Source organism: Eubalaena glacialis, chromosome 14, assembly GCF_028564815.1.
Source record: "Eubalaena glacialis isolate mEubGla1 chromosome 14, mEubGla1.1.hap2.+ XY, whole genome shotgun sequence".
NCBI classification, from domain to species: Eukaryota; Metazoa; Chordata; class Mammalia; order Artiodactyla; family Balaenidae; genus Eubalaena; species Eubalaena glacialis.
In genome coordinates, this window is record NC_083729.1 from 82,774,194 (window position 1) to 82,799,771 (window position 25,578).

Consider the following 25,578-nt stretch of genomic DNA (forward strand, 5'->3'; position numbering starts at 1 on the left):
CTGAGTGGGGTTATATTGAATCCATAGTTCTTATACAACTTACTAGAAAGTTAACTCTAAAACTTTTACGAGTTAGGATTTTAAGAGGCCAGTTTGAACTGTGTTACTTTCTGTTTTATAGGACGACCCCCTGGTCCTGAAATGGAATACTGCACGGACAGAGAGTCTTACTCTTTGGCTGCTGGCTTGGCTCTGGGCATGGTTTGCTTGGGGGTAAGCAGAGTCTGTGCCTGCAGATGCTTCAGTTACAAATTCTGCTTCTTGAGACAAGTAGCCTTGACACTTTACTCTGAATACCACTCTGCCTTACTGTGACTTAACTTACTGTGATTCTCAGCTCTTTCTTCTTTCTGGATATTTTTCAAAGTGCCAGATTTCGGAATGGAGAGAAATTGTAGTGAAGAATGGGGCTTTAAGGTTTCTTCCCCCCCTGGCTTAGATATAAGTGTTTATGAATGAACTAAGGGAATGAAGTTTCTCGAAAAGAGTTCAAGACATAAGATGAAGAAATGACAGTTCACTCAGTAAGAAAACAGAAAAAAGTGAAAATGGGTGTATGATGGGGAGCCTTAAGAGTCTGTAGGACTAGAGATAAACCAGAACTCTCTTTTGGTGCCCTGGTGTTCACTAGGTATCCCAGGACGTTGCCACAATAGCAGCTGCTTCGTGACAGAATGCAGTATCATTCTGACTCCCCATCTTTAACCCCGTCCAGTAGACGTAGTGTAGGGTTACCAGAAACATTAAATGACTATGTCAGCTGGAATGTGGGTCCTTTGAAGAACCACCAATACAGTGTTATACTGAAACTGAATTATATAAAGAAAGTTGACTGTCGTTTAGGCTTTTGACTCTTCACATTTGACACATGAACTAAAGAGACAGATAAAACAATGGAAAAGCATCATACTGGGAATTGGGACGTGAATTCTGGTCCTGACCAGTGAGTCCTGACATCATTTAACTACAGTATTTTCTAGTAGTTAAGCAGCTCGATAGACTGTGGAACCAGACTGCCTTGTTTTATATGCACTGCTGCTCCTCACTAGCTATGTAACCTTGGGCGTAATCTCTTTGTGCCTCCCTTTCCTCACCTGTAAAATAGTAGCTATTTGATCGAATTGTCATATTAAGTAAGTTAATCCATGTTAAACATGCAGAATCATGCCTGGAAGAGCGTTAAGCGTTCACTAAGTTATTATTATGGTTATTATTGCTGGAATAGTTCATAGGCACAATGATGAAAGGATTCAGGTGTTCATAGTTCAGGTTTCATTTACCTACCTAATATTTTCTTTAACTGTTAAATGCAGTTAACTGTATTTTGAAGCCTTTATGTATTTTATGAAATGAAAGTATTAACTTGCCTGTGTATGTATTATAATTTTTAATGTGAATTATTAATAGACTGAGTATTAACTCATGAGATTTTAATTGATAAAAAACCCAGAAGACTGGCTTTGAAGTTAGTTTATTGTTTTCTTTGTTATGGGTATGTGTTATGGATCTTATTCTGTAAAATTTCCTTTCACTTGTCTGTTAACTTCGTTTACAGCACGGCAGTAATTTGATAGGTATGTCTGATCTCAATGTGCCCGAGCAGCTTTATCAGTACATGGTTGGAGGCCATAGGCGCTTTCAAGCAGGGATGCACAGGGAGAAACATAAATCTCCAAGTTATCAAATCAAAGTAAGTCCAAATCAAGCAACAGATCAAACTTCTGGAAGCTAAGAAGTTAATTTGAAAATAGTAGTTTTCATACCAACATTTGTAAATATGTTAATTTTAAGCATAGGCTAGTATTCAGAAGAATTTTATAATAATTCAAAGCTCTTTTACACAAACTTTTCTTTTGATAGGAAGGAGATACCATAAATGTGGATGTAACTTGTCCAGGTGCCACTCTCGCTTTGGCCATGATCTACTTAAAAACCAATAACAGGTACCGCATCTCCCCACCCCATCCCTTGCCATGACCATGTGACTTCCTTTCTGACCTCAGTAGTAAAACTAAATTATCTTACTGTGTTTACCTCTCCTGTGCTAGATCAGCCTGATTTTAGTGCTCTTAGATACTACAAGTTATATAGAGTTTTATCTAGAAATAATACATTTGGTTATTTTAATGATATTTGATAATACAGTTGCCAGTTTCTATTCACTTTTATTTTATAGTTGATGTCACTGACAATCAAACAATGTCTAAATTCCTTTTCATTAATTTTGCTTGTTGTTATGAGGCCTGGGTAAATCAGAAGTACTTAGCATTATTATATTCCTGGTTACCATTCATAAAAATGGTTTCTGCTTAGTTCAAGAGCTTTCTTAATAGCTATTCCTTCTGCCTCCCCAAGCCCTGTAATTAGTGCTGACACTTGAAAGTAGATGTTTGGCGTTTATTCTTTTACATTTTGTATAGAAGAGTAAGTTGGGTTTTAAGTCTTTTAATTTAAAAAACATTTTAAGATTAAAGAAATGTTTCAATGTTGTAAATTCCTTTTTTAGACAAAGTGAAAATTAACAAAGCGGTTAAAAACAGGTTTATTCATCTACTTTTTGGATGAAAGTATATGACATTGCTTTCTTGGCACTGGAGATATTTCATTTAACAAAAGAAAGCTAAAAATATCTGCCCTTAGGAAACTTATAGTAAGACATACATACATACTAAATATTACGTTGGAGGAGGTGAAGTACTATGGGAAAAAATAGGACAGTGGTTGGAGTGGAAAGAAAATTCTTGAAATCTGTCTTGTGATCTTGATGATCTTATTCTCTACTTGAGCAATAACGCTTACTGGTATCCACCACCAACAGATCCATTGCAGATTGGCTCCGAGCTCCCGACACCATGTATTTGCTGGACTTTGTGAAGCCAGAATTTCTCTTACTTAGGGTATGGTACTTGGCAATTTTTAATTTTTGTTAACATGAGGTGTCTATAAAATGTCTCCACAAGGGAGCTTTACTGTTAATCCATCATGTATATATATAATTGGTAGTGTTCTTTTGAAATTTCCCAAATATAACTGTAGGAATTGCCAGGAAAGGCAACCACCTTGATATATATAATACTTGGAGTGACATTTTACCGTTTCACATTATTATTCAAAACTTCCTAATAAGTAACAAGACACTGGGGCTTCATTACTACTTTATTTTACATTCTTTCATTATTATTAAGAATGCAATAATACTATTAAGGGTATAATTAGTTACAGTAACTGGCATAAATTTGATTCAGATTTTCCCTTTTCTACAATGTTTATGCTTTTAGCATATGAAAGGCTTTAAATTATGTAGACAGATCTATGTATGATTCTTTTTGTTATGATTTTTCTTCTATGGAGCAAGTTTTAAAAACTTCTCTCCAAATGATCAAGTCAATTTGAGATTTTTTGAGATAAATGTAAATCTTCAGTTTATTTTAATGAGTGGCTTAGGTTGATACTATATACTTTGTTTTTCAAAATTTTCATCAGTTGGGAACTAATTCTTAAATTGTTCTATTAACAGTATTATCATTGTTACAAAATCTATGAACTTTGCCTGCTGTAATTAATTTTTCTGTATTGCATTTTTTAAGACGCTTGCTCGATGCCTGATTTTGTGGGATGATATTTTACCAAATTCCAAGTGGGTTGATAGCAACGTTCCTCAAGTACGTATGTATAATAAATATTATTATATCTTTAATCACATAAAATTATGATTTCCTGTGGGATTTTCTAAAACCCTATAAAATACTTTTTCTTTTGAAGGCAACAGTGATGGTTATGATTACTATATTTCTTGAAAACGTAGGAACTTTCATTTTAAGATTGTATGCTGAGCACAGACCACAGCCTTCCTTTTTCGGTTACAGAGCACTAGAAATGGTGATTTTTAAAAATTAAATGTATCAAAGAACTCTAAAAAAGTATTTTTGACATTTTTATCCTAAATAAGGATACATTTATCTAAAATACTGTTATACTTTGTGACAGTTTTTTATCTTGTATGTAAGAAGTTGTTTTAATTACTTTATGGCATATTTACGCAATAAGCCAAATAGTTAAAAATAAGCAGACTCTTTTGTAAAAACTCCAAATCAAATATTGTAAGTATTGTAACTAAATATTGCCCTTTAATTAACTGTCCATGTCCTCAGTACCTTTTTATTTGGAAAATAAATGTTTATCCTTCAGAATGCTAGAGTGCTCCCTCCAATGTTTTAATAAGAAAATTTCAAAATAAAGACTGAAAGAACTTTGTACAAACACCCATACAACCAATTAGATTTTACAATTAATATTTTACTGTATAAACTTGTTTAATCATATCTATCCATTTATCTCTTCCTCTATCCAACCCATTATTTTTTGATAAATTTCAAAGTTAGTTACAGATAGTCATACACTTTTCCCTAAGTACTTCAGCATGTGTATTATTAACTAGAATTCAGTATTTACCTCTTTTCTTTTCCTTTTAAGGTAAAATTTGTATATAATGAACTGCACAAATTTTAATTATACTATTTGATACGATTCAACTAATGTATAAGTTCATGGAAACAAACCTTTATCCAAATGGTCAGAAGTGCCCTTCCCACTCAGTCTGTGCACTCACTCCCCACCCCCAAGACAACCAATTTTCTGATTTTTTTCTCCAAAATATATTAGTTTGCCCGATATAGAACTTTATATTAATGGAATCACAATGTATACCCTTTTGTATAAGACTTCTTTCACTCAGCATGATTTTGAGACACCATTGAGTATATCAGTAGTTCAACCTTTTCATTGTTAAGTAGTATCCCATTGTATGAATATACCACAGTTTCTTTTTTCATTCTCTTTTTTGTTGGATGCCTGGGCTCGTTCCAGGTTTTGGTACCGTAAATATTCGTATGCAAATATACATGTGGATTTATGTTTTAGTTTCTCTTGAGTAAATACTTAGGATTGGAATTACTGAGGCATAGAGTAGCGGTATGTTTAGTTTTTTAAGGACTGGTAAACGTTTTTCCAAAGACGTTGCACCATTTAACTCTTGGACCAACAGTGTACGAGAATGCTGGCTGTTGCATGTCCTGCAGCTGCTGCACATCTTGCCAGTATTTGGTGGTGTTAGTCTTTTTAATTTTAGCTCTGCTGGTCAATATGTAATGATACCTTATTGTAGTTTCAATTTGCATGTTGAGAACGTTTTCATTTGCTTATTGCTTCTTCATATATCTTTTTTTTAATGAAATGTCTATTTATATCTTTTGCCCATTAAAAAAATTTTTGTATTGTTTATCTTTTGATTACTGAGATGCTAGAATTTTTTATATATTCTGGAAACCTATCCTTTGTCAGATAAATGTTTTGCAAATGTCCCTTCTGATCTGACTTGCCCATTCATTTTCTTAGTACTATTTTTGATGAGTAGAAAATTTTTAAAATGTGATAATGTCTAATTTATCAACTTTTAATTTTATGGTTGTTTTTTGTGTCCTCTGGAAAAAATATTTGCCTAGCCTGAAGATTTATTTTTTTCTAAAAGCCCTGATGTTTTACCTTTTATGTATAATTACGTAATTCATCTCAAAGTAATTTTGTTTATGGTACGAGGATAAGGGTTAAGGTTTTCATTTAAAAAAATACAGATATTTAGTTGTGCCAACACTGTTTGTTGAAAACACCTTCTCCTTATTGTATTCCTGTGCCTCCTTTGTCAAAAATCAGATGACTGGTCTTTTTTTTTTTTTTTTTTTTAACATCTTTATTGGAGTATAACTGCTTTACAATGGTGTGTTAGTTTCTGCTTTATAACAAAGTGAATCAGTTATACATATACATATATCCCCATATCTCTTCCCTCTTGCGTCTCCCTCCCTCCCACCCTCCCTATCCCACCCCTCTAGGTGGTCACAAAGCACCGAGCTGATCTCCCTGTGCTATGTGGCTGCTTCCCACTAGCTATCTATTTTACATTTGGTAGTGTATATATAAGATGACTGGTCTTTTATTCTTTTTCTGTCTTTTCTACAGATTGCATAGTTTCTATTGATTTATCTTTCTGTTCATTCACTCTTACTTCAGGCATTTTATTTTCCTATTAAGTACGTGAAGTGAATTTTAAAATTATATTTACTGTACTTTTTAGTTGTTTTTCCTTTTTTTTTTAATAATTTCTACTTTTTTTGATGAGATTTTCTGTGTTTTCACTCATTATGGGCATACTGTCCTTCTAGTTAGAAGAGCTGCTTTAAAATCCTTCTCTTCTAATGCCAACAGTGTGGTCATTTCAGGATTGTTTTCCATGGTCTTTTCTCCTGAGAATATGTTGCATTTCTTGTTCTTATGTTAAGTAATTTTGATTTGTATCTGGGACATTGTGCGTGTTGTTTTTTGAAGACTCTAGTTTCTGTTGTATTCCTCTAAAGAGTGTTGATACACATGTACATATATACATATCTCTGTGTGTGTATTTGTGTACACACACACATACACACACAAATACATTTTGTTTTAAAGCAGGCAGTTAATTTACTTGTAATCAAATGTCAAACCCTGTCTCTTGTCTGCCGGTTCTAATTTTAGTTCAGTTCTTTTATCCTCTGGAGGCTGAGTCTGCCCTGATGCCACATGGTTCATGGGTCAGGCAGACATTTAACTCCCAGCACATTTAGATGTCAGAGATATCAGTTCCTTTTGGAAAGTAAATGTACATTGTAGGATGAAAACATACTTTTTCTTCATTCAGCATATGTTTGTTGAACCTTTGCAAATGCAAGTCACCATACTAAATTCTACACTGCATTTAAGATACATCTGACATGTAGACTGCCTTCGAGAAAACTTTATTTTACTAAATTTATTAAATTTGGTTTACAAAGTGAAGTTAAACATGTACACAAGTAACTGTATTCTCAAATGGAAGGTGAAAATTAATGTCAGTTCTTTTTTTAAACTTTTGTGGAAATGTAGTCTTTGGACTTTTTTTAAAAAAAAATATTTATTTATTTGGCTATGCTGGGTCTTAGTTGTGGAACGTGGGATCTTTGTTGCAGCATGTGGAATCTTTAGTTGTGGCATGTGGTCTCTTACTTGCGGCATGCGGGCTCTTAGTTGTGGCATGTGGGATCTAGTTCCCTGACCAGGGATTGAACCCGGATCCCCTGCATTTGGAGCATGGAGTCTTAACCACTGGACCACCAGGGAAGTCTCTTGGACTTTTAATACAAAGTTATCTCTCTGATATTTATTTTACTTCAGACTTAATAATTTTAAATTTGGTCTTTATTACATCAGGGATACACAATAGGACATATAATAAGTTCACAGTTCTGTTGGTTGATATTGCCTGTCACTCTCCACTTTCTCCTAGTTCTCGCCCACTCATCTCATTGATTCTGTAGCAGGGTCCCTTGTAGGGAGGAATTTAGCATCAAAGATGGGATTAAAAAGGTCACTTTGTAAACTGCTTATTTGTTTGAATTTAAGGCATGTGTCAAATACAATAACTAGCATCTTCATAGGACTTTTTCCTTCATAAAAAGCTTTCCTCTACAGCCTAATGTTTTTCTTTTTTGCGGTGTTGTGCTATAAATGGTTCAAGTACTGCCCCCATTGTATGGGTGGGAATGATGTACTACTTTTGATTATCTGTTTGTGTATCTGTTAGACCATGAACTTCTCAAGGCCAGCTACCGTGTCTTTTCCATCTTTCATTCCTAGCGACTCGCACACAGTAGCTAGAGTTCAATATATCACTGTTACATTGAAAGAGGACAGACTGGTCCAAAACCATCCAACTAGTAAGAGGTGGGGCAAAACTGAAACTAGCTGTTAGGACTTCAGAGCTTGAGATTTCTGTATTAGACTCTGTACAAGACAGGGCAGTTTGGTGGTATTTTCTTGTTCATTTCCTGTGTGCCTCAACCTGCCTTTAAGTGATTACATGTTTCCCTTTCATTATTCCTTATATTTCTTGCTATTTTTTAAACTTTAGGAGACCATGGAAAAGGTTACAAGGACTGGGTTGAAGTGTGCTCCCCACCCCCACAGTTGTGTACTTATTTAAAATGGGATTATTTTATGACATAATTGGACTGCATGCTTTCTTCTTTTATATATATATTTATTTATTAAAAAAATTTTTTTTGGCTGCATTGGGTCTTCATTGCTGTGCATGGGCTTCCTCTAGTTGTGGCAAGCGGGGGGCTACTCTTTTTTTTTTTTAACATCTTTATTGGAGTATAACTGCTTTACAATTGTGTGTTAGTTTCTGCTGTATAACAAAGTGAATCAGCTATACATATACATATATCCCCATATCTCCTCCCTCTTGCGTCTCCCTCCCACCCTCCCTATCCCACCCCTCTCATTGCGGTGCGCAGGCTTCTCATTGCGGTGGCTTCTCTTGTGGCGGAGCATGGGTCTAGGCTCACAGGCTTCAGTAGTTGTGGCACGCAGGCTCAGTAGTTGTGGCTTGTGGGCTCTAGAGCGCAGGCTCAGTAGTTGTGGCTCACGGGCTTAGTTGCTCTGCGACATGTGGGACCTTCCCGGACCAGGGCTTGAACCCGTGTCCACTGCATTAGCAGGCGGATTCTTAACTACTGCGCCACCAGGGAAGTCCCCCCACAGTTATTTATAACCCAAGTTTTTAGCAATGTTTTAAAGTGGTTATGATCAAGTGTCGTCTTGTGATAGCAATGGTACAGATCTATAATAATGATAATAATGGAGCTACCACTTGCAAAGCATATGTGCCAAGCATTAATTTTAAGAGCTTTGTGTCGGTTAAGTCCTCTAATTCTCACAGACACCTAGAAGGTAGGAAGTTTATTTTTGCTCATTTTTACAGATGTGGTCCCAGGGCTAGTGTGTGGCCCTGCTGGGATTAGAACCTAGGCCTTCAAGCTCCAGGCTACATGCTCTTTTGAAGACAAAAAGGAGCTTGTAAATGTCTGCTGTCAAAATAGAAATATTCCATTCCTGTATGATATTACTAATTTATATGAATGGTATAATCAGGTTATCCATGAATATATTAATTACTCACTTTGGAGTTATATCAGTTTTTCAGAATGTCGCTCAATTTCTGAGTAAATACATCCAAAATTAAAAATAAAGACAAGAGGAAGGAAGAAAGATGGAAGTAGTTATCAGCCTATATTACACAGCCAACATAGTTGTTTACCTCATTGAGATTATCAAGGAGAAAAGGTATTTCAAGTTTTTTGATCTGGTGATATTCAGTTCATAGGAAGATTGTATCATAAGTGACTTCTGAATACTTATTGATTTATTATGGAAAGCATCCTGAAATATTACTCCCCTGAACAGTCTTCTAAGAAGAATTATAGGAATAAATCTTCAGAGTTTTACATCTATGTACTTGCATTCATAAATTTAGAGAATATATAGCTTTATCTTTTTTATTTGTATTTAAGTGAAGAGAATCAAATCAGTTCTTGGTTGTTAAAGTTAGATATTGTCTGTATTTTTAAAAAAATAAATTCTTGTTCACTACTTATACTAAAAGGAAAGGGATGTGTTTCTAAACAATAGTTACAGATTAACATATTGACAGTTTAGTTTAGCTTGTGTAATTAATCTGGTGACTAACCTCACCTTTGGTAGGTAGGTAGGCTTAATACTAGAAACATCCACGAGTAAGAAATATATGTCTCTGGTTAGAGTTCTCTGCAACTGCTTTTTTCCACTTTCCCTGCTGCTTCCCCTCACTCCTGCCCCAGCTCTGCTCTGTGGCCATCATCTTGGCATTTCAGTTCACTTGCATGAAACATTATTACTCTGTTGTTGATTCAGAATATACTTAAGTCCTCCAGTTTATATTCGTTCAGTCCTGTTCAGTTATTTGGTCCATCTTAGATTTGAAATTGGATTGCATTCAATGTGATTAAAATATAGGCCTTTGAATGAGATGGTTTGGTAAAGCTTATTTTATATAAATATGGCCATAAGCAATATGTTACTCTTCAAATTATTAAATACTTGTAACTTGAATGTTAATGTCCAAGTATTCTTGCTTTCTCCCTTGACAGATTATAAGAGAAAATAGTATCTCTCTCAGTGAAATCGAATTGCCGTGTTCAGAGGATTTGAATTTGGAAACTTTGTCGTAAGTCCTAAAACATGTAATACAAATCAGCTACTCTAGCATCTGTCAGATAAATGAATTGGAATATACTGTGTAGGAGCAATACTGTCCTTGATTTGAGTAATTATTCTGAATTCCCCATGTTTCTAACCATTATTTACCAGATGTTCACAAGTTTGTTTTTCGTTTGGCTCTCTGAAGTATAGAGTTCTTACCCTCAAAAAACGGTGTCTGAGTTTTAACTCGTACATATTCCTCTTTTCTCCTTTCCATTAAAAAAAATTGGCAGTGATTGTTAAAAATTATCTCTTTTGCTGCATATGAAACAGTGCAGGCAAGAGGCCGACTTTATCAGCAAGAGCCGCATGGTGCTTCCACTGAAGAAAACCGGACGGCAATCTGTCCAGTTGATTGAGTAGAGGCACAGTTGAGCATTCCCAGAAGAATATAAACTATTGATAATTTAGAGAACAGGAATATTTATTATTTGTATCCCCAAATAATAGTAATAATGAATTTTAAAGCAAGACAAGGACAGTATTTAAATTTCTTGTGATCTGTTTTCAGGCAGGCACATGTCTACATAATTGCAGGAGCTTGTTTGTCTCTGGGTTTTCGATTTGCTGGCTCAGAAAACTTATCAGCATTTAACTGTTTGGTAAGAAGTATCTTCGTTTACTCTGTTCTGTTTTTTACAGAGTCTTAGTATGCTTCTTTTAACCTTAAATTTTTTCTTTTGTTTTTCCAGCATAAATTTGCAAAAGATTTTATGACATATTTGTCTGCACCTAATGCTTCTGTAGTAAGTCTTTTTATGATGATTCTTCTTGGGAATAAAATTAAACTTGAAGAAAATTCACTGATAATTCGATTACTTATGTGTTGCCAAGTATATGCACAGTTTTTGAATTTAGAATGGGAGATTTGAAGCTTTGGCTTATCTTTGTATTTTAGTTCTGGGATATTAGGTGAGAATGTGACTATGCTTGAAGGTATCTAATTCTTGTGACAAGAAAATAAATAAAAGCCATAACCTTCATGGATTGTCATACCTTGTGCCATGCTCAGTACTGAATCATGGTAACTGCTTTTTGAAAAAATTAGTACTTAGTAAAAATGCAGTTGCTTTTGAGGATTGCTGCTCTGATGATAGTAAGACTGCAAGATTTTATTTCCTGGTTAAAAAAACAACAACACATTTAATCAACATTATTTATATTAGAAAATTGGAAACATCAAAAAATCTAAAAGTAGTCAAAAAATGGACTGTGGTGTATCTACACTGTTATATAGAGGAGCTATCAAAATCAAGTTCTGTAAGAATTTTTTATGAGTGAGGATTGCTCATAATAAAATACATTAAAAAGCTTAAAAATACTGTGTATAGTAATATCTCAGTTTCATTAAAAGCAAAATAGATACAGGGAAAGATTTGGAGAAAAAGAAAGCCAAAATGTTTACAGCTGTTAGTATTCCAAGTGATTGTTATTTCCTTTTGATACTTTTTCTGAATTTTCGACATGGAACTTAAATTTCATAATCAGGGAAAATATTTGTTTTTTCAGAGTTTTTAAAGTTGTGAACATTTGTAGTCTAATGCTGGCTGCTTTAGTTTTGATAATAAAGAAAAGGTAGCACAGCGGTTATAGTATGTCATCTTCTGCGTCTCCAGACAGGTCCTTACAACCTGGAGACTTGCCTGAGTGTGGTGCTGCTGTCTCTCGCCATGGTGATGGCTGGCTCGGGGAACCTGAAGGTTTTGCAGCTTTGTCGCTTCTTGCACATGAAAACAGGTGGTGAAATGAACTATGGTTTCCACTTAGCCCATCACATGGCCCTTGGACTTCTGTTTTTGGGAGGAGGAAGGTAAATGAATATATATATTTTTTCCTCAGTGAAAAGGTCTCATGAGCAAGATCGCAAAGAGTGACTTATTTTGATTTTGAAGATGCATGAAAATTTTCAATTCTGACTAGGTGCTAGCTTATCTCAGGGCATTATTACACTTAAAAAGGGCTTTTTCATAGTTTAACCACCAATTTATGCCCCACTTAGTAGAGTTACCATCCTCTCTCTAACACACTTGGCATCACTGCATTTCTCAGAAGAGTCTGTACTCAGTACTTCATTGCATCACCTCTTGTTCCCACTCATTAATGATTTTACTCTTCTACTAAATTGCTTTCTCATAATGGTCATGAACACTTTCAGTCACCAAATCCTATGAGATTGCCTTAGTTTTCAACTCTCTTGCTCTCTTTCCAGCATCTATCATTCCTGAACACCTCATCCCTTTATAAGACTTCCTTGGCTTTTAATGATCTGTTTTGAATAAAAATACATACACAGAAAAGTGTGCAAATCATAGGAGCATGACTCAGTGAGCTACCTACAGTATGAAAATCTGTTTGATTTTATGTAGATCAAGATGTAACCGAGACAACCCATCTCCCACCCTGCTCTGTCCCTCCCAATTCACTGTTACTTTACTTCTGCCCAAAGATGACCGCTACGTAGCTTTCTAACACCTTTGACTGGTTTTGCCTGTTTTTGAAATTCAGATGAAATCATATACTGTGTATCCTTTTGTACTTTCTTTTGCTCAACATTATGTTTGAGATTCATCCATGTTGCGTGTAGCCTTGGTTTATTCACGTTTCAGTGAAAACTATGTTTTTCAAGGAATAGTTGTTTATCCATTCACTGTAAATTTTTAATGGCAGCTTTTGCCTGTTTTATTTAGTCTAGCATTCTAAGGAAATGCTTATGCTTTACAGAAAGGAAAAAAATGTTTGAGATACCCAGTAAAGAAACCTTGTATGTTTAGAAGTAAGGTTCGTATTTCTATAAATAGGTATATATAAAACTGGAGAAGGTAGCATACTTTACACTTGACTTTTTCAATATCTGTAATCTCTAGAATTGCACTCATGGTCCTCACTACTATTCTCTTTTAGGTTAAAACTTTGCTTACTAATTCAAGTTTTAAAATTTAATATTTGTGAAGTGTTGAAGTGGCTTAAGGACTGACCGTAAAGTCAGGTGTTCACAGCGTTGACGCATTTGTATTGATCAAGGGTTAGCTTCATCAGTGTGCCTTGCCATACTACCCGAATTTCCTGATTTTCGAGAATGCCGTGAAAGTTTGCACAGTATGATTAACAGCGTCTGTCCCTCCCGAATTTGTTTTGCAGGTACTCTTTGAGCACATCAAACTCTTCCATTGCCGCTCTCCTCTGTGCCCTTTACCCGCACTTCCCAGCTCACAGCACTGACAACCGGTGAGTCTAGTGATTTTCCTCACGTGATCTTTCTTAAGTTCTCTAAGGGGGTAAGTTGATTGTGTTTTGGCTCCATGGACTCGTTTCCAAATTAGCTTTATTCTGTTCTTCAACTTAGTTATCTCCCTGGGTAAATCTTTTTAAAAGTTTCTCTCACAAAATATTAAGCCAGAAGAGAACTTTGGGCATCTGATGACTGATCAGTCTTCTCCCATTCTCCAGTCAATAGCACTGCTCTAAACCCAGAAGTAGGCCAGACAGGGTTATCTTTAGGGAAAAACTCATCATGCAAAAGAAAGCAGCTAAGAGAAGATTAATATGTTTTGGCAGAATTGTTTAGTTCCAAGAGAGGAATTTGTCTGATTTAGTGGTCATGTCTATATGAATTCTGTTTTTTTCTCTCTTTTACGTGAATGCTGAGAAGTTTTGTACAATTGACAAAGAAGGGACAGAAAAGCAAAATGCAGCAAAGAATTAGACGATTTAGAAGTGGAAGTGAGCATTAGAAGCTCAAACATGTAGAAGCAGTCTGATAATACAAAAGCTCTGCATATGTTAAAGTTTTCGATATGTTTAAAAAAAAAGGGAATTCCTTGGCAGTCTAGTGGTTAGGACTTAGCGCTTTCACTGCTGGGGCTTGGGTTCAATCCCTGGTTGGGGAACTAAGATCCTGCAAGCTGCGCAGCATGGCAAAAAAAAAAAAAAAAAAAGAAAAGAAAAAAAAATTCTTTCCTTTATGGCCAAATAATGTCCCATTATATGGCTAGACTCCATTTTGTTTATCCGCCAGCACCTGGCTCGAGCATTATGGGGAGCCGGGAGCCCAAAACAGCTGAATCTGCAGCCCCTCGGGGCCCCTTCACCCTTGGAAAAAGCCTCTTGGCAGGTCTTGGCCATGGTCCTGGAAGATGTCGTGGCTGCCCACATGGTCCCCCTGGTGCCCCAGGAGGAGATCTCCAGCCCACGGCACCGCAGCAACCATCAGGATTCTGTCCGCAGCCAACCACCTGCCTTGCCACCCAGACAGGCCACGTGGTCCCCACAGGCCAGGCCTTCCGACCCACTGCACTTATGCCAAGAGCCCTTGAGCCGTGTCCGTCGGCCCTCTTCCACCCTGAGGCGGCGATCAAGGACAACACCTGGCCCAGAGGAGGGCCCTTCACAAAAGGTAGACCAGGCCCCCCAGCCCACTCGGGTGGTGATGCTAGAGGACATTGCCAGCTCCAGACCCCCAGCTGCAGGCTTTGCCAGTGAGACTCCCAGCTTCATCGTCCCAGCAAGAAGAGCTGGGTTCACCAGCCAAAGCCTCTGCCCAGGGACCTGGAACCCCCATTCCAGCCATCTGCCCTGTCTGCAAACCCTCCGGAGAGCCCACCACCAGCCCCAGATCCTCTTCTGGAGCCCTCATCGACCCCACCGCCATCCGGCCTTTTACGCCCCTGCCTCAGTCCCTGGGGCTGGGCCCCACCTTCCGTTCCGTTCGCTCCAAGCAGGAGGGCTTTGCTGACATCTTCCTCACGCCCAGCAAAGACCCCCGCCCCCATCACGCCCCATGAAGTTGGAGTTGAAGATCGTCGTGTCAGAGGCCGAGCAGTCCGGGGCTGCTGAGGGCACTGTATCTATCGGTCCCCGGCCCGCTATCTGCCAGTGGCGGGCTCAAGACCAGAGTCCCCCAGCACCTCTCCCTAAGCCCTCTCTGGGCCGATGCCACTCCTGCCCTGGTCAGGGCCCCCTGGCCCACCGCACCCAAGCCGGCCACGGCCTCGGCGGCGCACTGTGGGTGGCGGAGAGATGGCCTGAGCCCCACCACCCCCTTGGCCCTGTCTCTGGAAAGAGGTCTTCCCTCTTGGAGGAGGGGGAGGTCTCCTCCCCTCATCACATCTTGCTCGTCTACTGCATCCACTTTTTCCTTCTTTGAACCTGCAGAACCCAAGTTGAGCTCAAGAGGAAGGAGCCAAGGGCCTCAGAAGACCAGGTGCTTTCAGACCCCAAGACCAAGACCATGGGAAAGGCTTGCAGAAAGAACCAACACTTCCGTTTCCCTACGAGTTTCAGGCCTAGCCAATCTCTGTTTGTGTAGGAAGGGAAGAAAATAGCTCCTTATATCCCAGTGACATCCAAGGTGCTCCGTGAGCTCATCTGAAGGCACCCCCAGTGATCTGCCCAGAGAAGGATCAAGAGAGGGAGCACTCATTGCAGCAGTAACTAAGCCATTGTTTAAAACTGCAGCGTAATGTCGAGACAGTAATGACAGACAGGTAGCTGTTTTATAAAAGTAGCCTGATCTGAAGTCCTACTTTAGTGATAGGTGGTGCATGAGAATATTGTTGTTAAATTAATAAAACTCGGACAGGTGGTCTATCATTTGTCAATTTAGGGAAGGGTTTTTTGAGTTGTTGAAGTCAGCTATTGGTTAGGGTACAAGGGAGAGCTGCCCTCACATGTTGCTGGTCACAGTATCAGCTATTTTAAACAAAGCAATTTGGTGATAAGCACAAGAACCTTTATGTAACTGATATGTATCAGTTTTTTCTGGCCTTGATTGATTTTGTTTCTAGTAGATTTATAGGAGTGGGTAGATTTTGGGTGGGAAGAGGGGCGTTACTGATATAACTAAAATTAAAGAAAAGTAAATTTGAAGTCTCGTTTTATCCTTCTTTTATGGGATCTTAAAATGTAATAACTTTATATGTGTTGAAATTCTAAAATATAAATTTTAAAGTTAAAAAAAACTTTTTTTGAAAACTCAGAAAAGCACACACACAGCAAGAAAAATGTTACCCATTAATGTCACCCATTAATTTTTGGTGTACTGTGTTCTGGGTGTGTGTATGTATTTGTGTATAGGGATGTATATGTAGAAGAGCTTTGCTGTCTGAGGAAAACTGTCATCCTTTCTTTCCCCCTTTTCCCTACCAAGTCTTAAGAAAAAAAAAGAAAGAAGGAAGTAGATCCCATAGAAGGTAAAAGGAGATGCTTGTGTTGAGCAGAAAAGGATTTGAAAACTAACATTATAAGTGATCAATTTATTACTAAATATTTTCATGTTTAGATAATTTTTACTTCCCTATAAAACCTCTTAACTGTGAAGACTCAAAGAATTCTTGGGTCAAGGGTCACGTGTCTCTAATTTTTTAAAGAGAATTTCTCCATTACCTTTTTTTTTTTAACATCTTTTCTCCATTACTTTTTAATTGAACCTCATCATCTTCCTTTAGGATTGCTGTCCTGAGAAGGTATCACTTGGCTCTGACTTGGTTTAACTCGTAGACCACAGCAGATTGTAGAGCTCATGTGCCATCACCTGTTTTTTTACCACCTTTCTGTGTTTTCTCTGAGCAGGTATCACCTCCAGGCTCTCCGGCACCTGTATGTGCTGGCTGCAGAACCGAGACTTCTCGTGCCCGTGGATGTGGACACAAACACGCCCTGCTATGCCCTCTTAGAAGTGACCTATAAGGTAACTCTCTCCCCCTGTTGTTGATGTGTAATTTTATTGCCACTCATCCATCTTTGCCAATCAAAATATTTTGAAAGTGTTGTCCTTTAAAAGATGACAATAGTGAGTTGAACTCTCGTAAAAATTGAAGCTTCCAAAGTTCTTGTACCTTCTGCCAGTCCGTTCAGGCTCATTTGTAGTCTATGGGTGTAATATTTTAGAGACCATCAGCTGCTCTTTTATCTTTAGAGCTTGTAGTTTGAAAACGTCCGTGTTAACTTTACACAGCTGATAGCGGTGTTCTAAAAAACGAATTCTATTAGAATGATTCTTAGATTTGTTAGCAGAGTGCTTTAAAGCCCAAGCTTGTGTATGTGATGAGAGATCTTTGATTTAGATGTACAGGTAGATTACAAGTCATGTATCCTTCCTTCAGAAAATTGTTAGGTACCTTCTGTATATCAAAACTGTGCTAGGCTCTGGGGTACAAAGTTGAGAAGACATAGTCATTTTCCTTAAGGAACTTCTGTCACTGGGAGTCAGGCACGGATGCAGTAAGACTAGCGTGTGATAATTGGAGGTTTGTGTGGGATGCAGGGGGAGCGGAGACGTGCTCCCATCCAGCATCTCTGGGGGTTGGAAGGCCGTCATAGTAGACACGGTGTCTGGGCTGAGATTTGCCAGCCAAGCCAGGCACGTTGCCAGCAGAGGAGACAACGTGCAGAAATCCAGAGGGCTCGCAAGTGCAGAGCTTCAGTACTGCTGGCAGGTGAAGTGCAGGGCTCGGAGTGCTGGAAGGTGGTGCTAGCTCTGCAAAGGATTGTAGACAGTAGCCCTTCGAGACTTGAGTATCAGAGAGGATTTTGTGCCGTTTGACAATCTGTCTACAAACTGCAGGGAAGGGGAAGTGTAGAGTGATGTCTCTTTTTGTGCTTTTCCCTGACTGTATAGTGAACTGTGACTCTTCTTTTACATTTGTAAAGGGCACTCAGTGGTATGAGCAAACCAAAGAAGAACTGATGGCTCCTACCCTTCTTCCAGAACTCCACCTTTTAAAGCAGGTAAGTAGGATGTGAATATCAAAGATACGGAGATTTATCCAAGGGGTAAATTCAACCAGAACAGCAGAGCATTTAAAGATAGCTAAATAAAAGCCTGTGCTTTCTCAGTGTTGTATAAGAAATAGGAAAGCAGCGCAGGAGGAATAGTCCTGAGGAATAGAGAAGGTCTTTACTGGGGGCTCTTTACTGATGGCCGAGATGGCCTGAGAACATGATTCACTTACATGTTCGTCTGGAAATGGGGCTTGTTAACCTCTCAGTGTCTCTTTCTAGCCCATTTTATTTTTATTTCCTCTGAGAAGCATGGGTTTCATTTTATCAAACTAGCACTTTCCCAGCATTGGATTGACTGTTTACATTTATCTTGGCAGATTAAAGTTAAAGGCCCACGATACTGGGAACTGCTCATAGATTTAAGCAAGGGAACCCAACACTTGAAGTAAGTATATAGAATTTCTCAGATGTGTCTGTGAAGGGAATAGAAATATATGGGAAGGTATAAATTATAGATTATTATGTAGAATGCTCCTTGTCACCCTTTAATGTCATCCAGGACAATATGTAGTGTTGGGTAAAGTGTTCTGTATCTTTGAAACAGTTTGTATTAGAAAGTAAAATTTTAAATTTAGAAGTCAAATCCTATTTACATTAATTCATTGAGAAACTTGAAGTGACTTAAATTGGGACAGTAATGGAATTGTCTTTTGGAACAATAATGGAAGATTTAGTTTAAGAAAATGAGGCTGATTTATATATGTCTACAAAGGGAACTTTGTAACAGTTGGTGTTTGTCAGACCACATCTTCTGTTGCATCTCTTTACTATTCTCTTGTTATATTGCTCTCATAAAATTGAGGTTATGGTAGATTGCTTTTGGGTGGAAGTAGTCATATGCAAGTAATTACTTTGAAGAACAGAGTGTTAATAATTTTACACTTCAGTTAGTGTGTAAATTAAGTTTTTAAATTCCCAGAAAGTTTAACAAGCTGTAACAGTTTTTAAAGTATAGTCCTCATTTCTCTTTCTCCCAGACTATCTATATAGTAGCTGTTTTCTGTATTGTTCTGTCTTTAGATTTGCAGCATCCTTTTCTTTTTGCTATAAACCAATCAATAGATATTTAAGGGAATATGAAGACATGTTAGATAAAATACCTTCTTTGAAGTCCACACTTGAGTAGATAGTCAGAGTGACTTCTTATTTACCAGGTCCCGTGAATCTAGATGGCAGAGAAAAGCAGAACCTGATTATGACTTTCTTGTAGGGACTGATTGAGTTTAGACACAGTAAATAATCATATACCTTAGTGGAAAGTGGTGAAGACTTCACCTCATGTGAAGTCTTGTTTAAGACTTCACTTGTTTCCCAATACTATTATTGGGAAACACTACATTTCCAGCCAACAACTGCCAGTAGTACCTCATATTAAATTAATTCTTGTTTTCTTTCAGGTCAATTCTTTCCAAGGACGGGGTTTTATATGTTAAGCTCAGAGCGGGTCAGCTCTCGTACAAGGAAGATCCAATGGGGTGGCAAAGTTTGTTGGCCCAGACTGTTGCTAACAGGAACTCTGAAGCTCGGGCTTTCAAGGTAGTAATTGGTAAAAACTGAAGGATATTCTCATCTCAAGAAAAAAATATTTATAACTGTGTGTGATGACGGATGTTACCTAGATTTATTGTGGTGATCATTTCTCAATATATTCGTATATTGAATCATTATGTTGTACACCTGAAACTAATAAACTATTATATGTCAATTATATCTCAATTTAAAAAACCCCCCAAAATGGAATGATGAAAGGGAATAGGTTCAAATCTCACTAGTCCACCCAAAGCATGTACTTCTATTATAACATTTATGGTACCGTTTAGGTAGATCTGCTCTCTCTAATCATTGCAGATTATAAAGGATGAATGACCTTGGGCCTGTTGGCTGTTTTCTGTGACAACCATTATAAAATATGGGCCATCTGCCAGGACTCTAAGGATGATTTACATTTAGTGGCAGGGACAGTCAGAATATACCTTAACACTAAAGAAAATTTAGCTTAATAATTAATCCTCAAATCCATTAAGATTTACTTAAGACATGGCCCAAATAAAAGATTTTTGCAAGGTAGCACTTATTAGTTCTTATGACTGAGCCTTTATAATAGTTTCCAGAGAATGAATAGATATAGTTGACAGCAGTGAATTTTGTTTGTCAGTATTCAATAGGTTCTCTATGAAATACATTTTTTTTAAAGATTATTTTGGTGTGGACCATTTTTTTTTTTTAAAGTCTTTATTGAATTTGTTACAATATTGTTTCTGTTTTATGTTTTGGTTTCTTGGCCAGGAGGCGTGTGGGATCTTAGCTCCCTGACCAGGGATTGAACCCACACCCCCTGCATTGGGAGGCGAAGTCTTAGCCACTGGACTGCCAGGGAAGTCCCTATGAAATACTTTTGAAGGATTTTTGGGCAAAGTTTAACTTGAATTAGCACTGTTGCTTTGATTTATAAAATAGGGCCCATCTCAAAGATCCTAATCCAATTTATAAAGAAAATAGATAAGTTTAGACTTGAGTTTGAATGGGGCAAATTTATAAAAATTAAAAGACATCTCCATTTCCTGCCTGCTGGGAGTGCAGAAGTAAACTATGACTCTCGGTGGAAAATGGTAATACCTTCATATTCCATTTTCAGTCTTGAAACTTGAGTGATAGTCCTCCTCACCCTTCCTTCCAATTTTTTTATTGTGGTAAAATACGCATAACATAAAATACACTGGCTTAACCCTTTGAAGTGTATAGTTCATTGGTGCTAAGTACATTCATAATGTTGTGCTGCCACTGCCACCATCCATCTCCGTGACTCTTTTCATCTTGCAAAACTGCAGCTCTGTCCCCGTTAACACTAAGTCCCCATTCCCCCTCTGCCCAGCCCCTGGCAACCACCATTCTGCTTTCTCTCTCTATGACTTTGATGACTCTTATGACCTTATGACAGCATTTGTCTTTTTGTGAGTGGCTTATTAGAGTGATAATCTTTTTTCCTTACCTTTTCAGTAACAATTCTAGTTTCTAGTTTGCCTTTCAGTTCGTTAAGGAAGGAGGGGGAAAGCCTTTTTTGGGTAAGTTGTGTAAGAAGCACCTGTTTTGATAAATTAGTAGCTCACGGTAGCTTGTGCAAAAAGTTTCTTAAAACTTCTCAGCAGAACAGGTTGATGAAGCTCTAGCAAGTTTTACCTTGGGTTTTGTGAGAACATTGTGTGAAAAAAATAAGGTAGGTTACAGGTGCATGCATTACAGTTTGAGTAGTAATGAAAAAAATCTTTATTATCTCACTTATGCTTGTTTGTTTGTTTATTTTTTAGCCTGAAACGATTTCAGCATTCACTTCTGATCCAGCACTTCTGTCATTTGCTGAATATTTCTGCAAACCAACTGTGAACATGGGTCAGGTATATATTATGTGGTTTGCTAGACTTTGTTGTTTCTATCTGTGGACCACCAAAAAAACCTAAAATATCCATATCTAGCTTTGATATTGATAACATGCCTCAGGCACATTGGATGATTTTTGTTTGGCAAGTATAGATTTTTCATAGTCTAAAACTATTAAATTCAGTAACTTCCTACCTTGATAGAAGAAAACGACTTAAAATTCCTAAGACGTTAGTTTTGATAGGTGATACTTTATATCCATTCTTGTACTAATTCATGTTTTCAATGTTTACTACCCTTCTCTTGTTTTTACATAATTTTATTAATTTTGTTTTCTATTTGTTTTGTAACCTTTCTTTTTGTTGGTCATAAAACCGTTCTCTTAAGGATTCAAAGGGTACTTGCTGGTAGACCTTTGATTTAATCCATCATTTCAGATGGCAAGGACTGGATGTAGGAATTAGATGATCCAGGATTGATGGCCTATTGCCTGCAAGTGTGTATAGCCTTGGGAAAATTTTTCAACCTCTTTGAGATGTAGTTTCCTTATTTCTAAAAGTGGGATTATAACAGAACCTACCTTACATTGTTGCTTTGAAAGTTAAGTGATATAACCTTCCTGCCACTTACTTACTGAATTTTCACTGTATATTGGACACTCTGCTCAGTACACTTTGTAATTTTTTCCTTTAATTCTGACCCAGAGGGTAGGTACTTTATTTTTGTGGGTTTACAGATGGGGATACTGCCACTGAGAGATGTCACATGCCCAAGATCACACAGCCAGTGAGGGCTGGGGCCTACACTCAAGACCACAGGTCTCTGGTGAAAGCCCACGCCTGCCCTTAACCCCAGCTCGCCTTGCTCTGCAGGCTTCCCCTAACCTGTTCTGCTCAGTGTTTCTACTGCATCTTGGTGGATGCTGGGTGCCCTTTCTGGATCCTGTTTTTGCCAGCCCAACCCAAGACATAGCTCTGTGATGTCCTGTCTGCTCATTTTACCCAGCTTCGTTCACTCCTCTCATCCACAGCACTTATAGCCTTAATTGTCCCATAGGACTTAATTTTGGTTATATTTTATTGGTGTTTAATATTGCATGCACTTTGATTTTATAAAGACCTAGCTGTTTTGCCCTTTTATATCATTCACTGCAGAACTTAAGAACGGGCCATAGTAGTTGCTATACAGTTGTTTTTTGAATTGATTTTGGAATATACATTGATGTGCTACAAAAAGGTTCTAACTTTCCACAGAAACAGGAAATTCTGGATCTCTTTTCTTCAGTACTCTATGAATGTGTGACCCAGGAGACCCCGGAGATGTTACCTGCATACATCGCAATGGATCAGGTATGGTTCAAAAAACCTATTCTAATTCTGATGAGATTTATCCTGTACTTCACATAACATACGAACAGTGAGGTAAGATTCTATGTCCATCTCTTTAGTTTCTCATTTGCTTTTAGAATTTTAAAAAAGGAATCACTATCAAAGTTGAAAGCTCTATATAGCTTAGCGTTTATGATGACAAGTGGGGTTACTCCAGGGGTTTCCACTCGCCTCTTCTGGCCTCTTCCTCTGACGAGTAGAGGAAGAGCACGCTCCCTTCCTTTCTCCCCTAGCATCCTCATGTCTCTTGCCTTCCTCCTGATAAAGCCTCTTCGTGGAAAAGATTATGCAAGTGAGCAGTAAGTGAACAAACGGTGCCCTGATGATAGCAGTAGTGTGCAGTTACACCTGCGTAATTAAGCTCGCAGAGGTTACAGCATCAGCATGTGGGGATTTAGGGAGCTGGAGTTCATTTTTAAATTTCTTTCGTGTTATTGTTGTTTTAAAAGAGCCTAAAAGGGGTAATGCAGAAGATAATGCTCAACAGCTTTCCTAAAGGATCGGACTAATTTATTCACTTCAGGTTATTAGTAATAAACATGGCTTTTTTAATAGTGTCATATCTTTCAGACTCAAATTTGCAGTTAAACTAAGCCAATAGTTTTCTAACTTGGCTAAAATTTATCTGGGAAATCTTAACAATTCAGATCCTCAAGTCCCATTCCATAGCTACTGAATCAGAATTTCTGAGATGAAGTCCAGGATCTGTAGTTTTAAACAGCCCTTTGAGTGACTATGATATAATGAGTTCACAGATGAGAATTTGGGACTCAGTGTCTAAAGTCAAAGGAAGTAATCTCTAATGGAAAAATAATCTCTACTGAAAAACTGAGTGGGAAAACACAGGAGATAATTCCCAAAAATCTGTGTTAAGTAACAATCTTAATTAAAAGGCCAGTTCCAGTGGAACCGAGTAGGCCTAGAATGCCATTATTGTCAGGTATCCACCTTTTTGGTTGATAAGTATGAATATATGATGTCCACACTGGTACTGCTTCTCACAGTGTCTCTCTATACAATAGCCAAGTAATGAATTGTATTTTTTAGTTGCTGGCTGAGTGTGTTCTCTTTTTACGCTCTGAACCTTCACCCCTCACAGTCGTGGGTGTGTATCTAGAGAAGAACATCCCTTCTGGTCGCAGCCGTGGTGACTTTGCAGATGGGTCCCAAGAAGAGCATTATCAATAATACTTCTTTTGCCTTCTGACCCCTGGGATCCCTGGCCTGATCCTGGCCATGTCATTGTACCCAACCTGGGTTTCCCAGAGGTGACTGGCTGTAGACCTATTGGTCTTCATTTTTCAGAGCCATTGAGCCAAGAATGAGCTCATTTGCCTTTGCTGTTTTTTCACCTGAAAGCTGTTCACGTTCATTTTGAAGAGAGTGGGCCGTGTATGTAAACCCAGTAGGGGGCTCCTCTGTGGGGCAGACTGCAGCAAAACACAGAATGGGTTCCCCTCTGCCCTTTATTGATCTTATGAGGCACATTTAAAAAATACTCTAGTATACAACTCCGAGGAAGTGACAGTTAGCATCTTTACTCTTTCATTAAGTGGATTGCTGTTTCTATTTCCTCTGCAAGGCTGTAAGAAGACTGGGAAGGAGAGAAATGTCCGAAACATCTGAACTTTGGCAGATAAAGTTGGTGTTAGAGTTTTTCAGCTCCAGAAGCCATCAGGAGCGGCTGCAGAACCACCCCAAGCGAGGGCTCTTTATGAACTCGGAATTCCTCCCTGTTGTCAAATGCACTATTGATAATACTCTGGACCAGTGGCTACAAGGTAATAACAACATTGCGCCCTTTGTGTTTTTAAGCTACACTGGGACTCAGGTGTTTTCTGTTTTAACCTTTTTTTCATTGGAAAGCAAGATAAGTCTGAGTACAATCCCGAATGGCTATAGATGTACTGTTTCCAGTTAGGTGAATTACACTGATTATCTGCTTTAACTTCTTTAACAGATATATTTAACTCTGCTTTATAAGCCACAGGGAGAATATATATATAGCATTTTAAATACCACTTGACACTTAGGAACTTGTTTTATTTTTTCTAACATCAGATCATGTTTCTTTCCAGTGCCTCTCTCTTCTGTTTCTTAGGGGTATGGCCTGTCACCTACCTGAGGCCTTTTTTTCTGCCTCTACCCTGTGTACACTGAAAACTTGATGTGGACTTAGAGTGAATGCTTCTTTTACCAGTTCTGTGAGTCAGTCAGTGAGGACCTGGGGTATATGTAACTGGCTTTCTGTCAGTGGAAGCACTGCCTTGTGATTGCAGGGAGATTGTGAAGTTACTCCTCACAGTGTAGAAGTAATCATGGGAGGCAAGTGATGGGGCCTTTTGATATATGGAAAGCTGTTTGATGTGTGATATATGCCTGAAATTGATTTTTAATAGTTAACCCCTTGATCTTTTTATTCTTTTCGGTTCTAATGCTTCCAGTATGTATCTGACAGCAACTTGCTTTGAGTAAATACTAACTCTAGTGATATCAGTAGGAACAGTTCCTAATTCTGTAAAGTTGTTAGTAACCGGTAGAACCCAGGAATTCGAATATAATTATGTTTAAAGCTATCTGCGTGTTCCACTACACCTGGCTGAGGCTCCGCTGCCTGCCCTGCCCCAGCCCCCGGGTGACTGATTCTCCCAGGTCCCAGCTGCTCTTGCTTTTTCTGTATTTTAGTTAGACAAGAGATGGGAGTGAGGGGGAGGTGGAGGAAGGGGGAAGAACGTTAGTTTGAGCCTGTCTTCACCCGGCTTTAGAGCCGGGGTGGGCTCTGCCCAGGCACTGGAGGTGCAGGGGAGGAGGAAGAGGGAGACCCACTAGAAGGGGGGAGCCTGCCAGGGCCCCTCCCCAGAGGAGGGAGGTGAGGGGTGGAGGCGGG

The 25,578-nt window shown here is 38.3% G+C and overlaps 1 protein-coding gene and 1 pseudogene across 2 annotated transcripts in view; both read left to right on the forward strand.

Moving 5' to 3' along the window:
• The window catches only part of ANAPC1 (anaphase promoting complex subunit 1), a 97,973-nt gene that overhangs the window by 61,763 nt on the left and 10,632 nt on the right, over nucleotides 1-25,578 (forward strand). For both annotated transcript variants that reach the window (XM_061210786.1, XM_061210785.1), the window contains exons 30-46: nucleotides 122-213; nucleotides 1,556-1,690; nucleotides 1,861-1,943; nucleotides 2,819-2,897; nucleotides 3,588-3,662; nucleotides 10,038-10,114; nucleotides 10,661-10,751; nucleotides 10,842-10,895; nucleotides 11,766-11,959; nucleotides 13,288-13,374; nucleotides 16,717-16,834; nucleotides 17,797-17,874; nucleotides 18,246-18,313; nucleotides 19,326-19,464; nucleotides 21,234-21,320; nucleotides 22,557-22,652; nucleotides 24,274-24,472. In XM_061210786.1, the coding sequence (XP_061066769.1) occupies nucleotides 122-213; nucleotides 1,556-1,690; nucleotides 1,861-1,943; nucleotides 2,819-2,897; nucleotides 3,588-3,662; nucleotides 10,038-10,114; nucleotides 10,661-10,751; nucleotides 10,842-10,895; nucleotides 11,766-11,959; nucleotides 13,288-13,374; nucleotides 16,717-16,834; nucleotides 17,797-17,874; nucleotides 18,246-18,313; nucleotides 19,326-19,464; nucleotides 21,234-21,320; nucleotides 22,557-22,652; nucleotides 24,274-24,472 (1,752 nt within the window). The remainder of the gene's footprint in view (nucleotides 1-121; nucleotides 214-1,555; nucleotides 1,691-1,860; nucleotides 1,944-2,818; nucleotides 2,898-3,587; nucleotides 3,663-10,037; nucleotides 10,115-10,660; nucleotides 10,752-10,841; nucleotides 10,896-11,765; nucleotides 11,960-13,287; nucleotides 13,375-16,716; nucleotides 16,835-17,796; nucleotides 17,875-18,245; nucleotides 18,314-19,325; nucleotides 19,465-21,233; nucleotides 21,321-22,556; nucleotides 22,653-24,273; nucleotides 24,473-25,578) is intronic.
• On the forward strand, nucleotides 13,836-15,454 carry LOC133074710 (proline-rich protein 14-like; annotated as a pseudogene).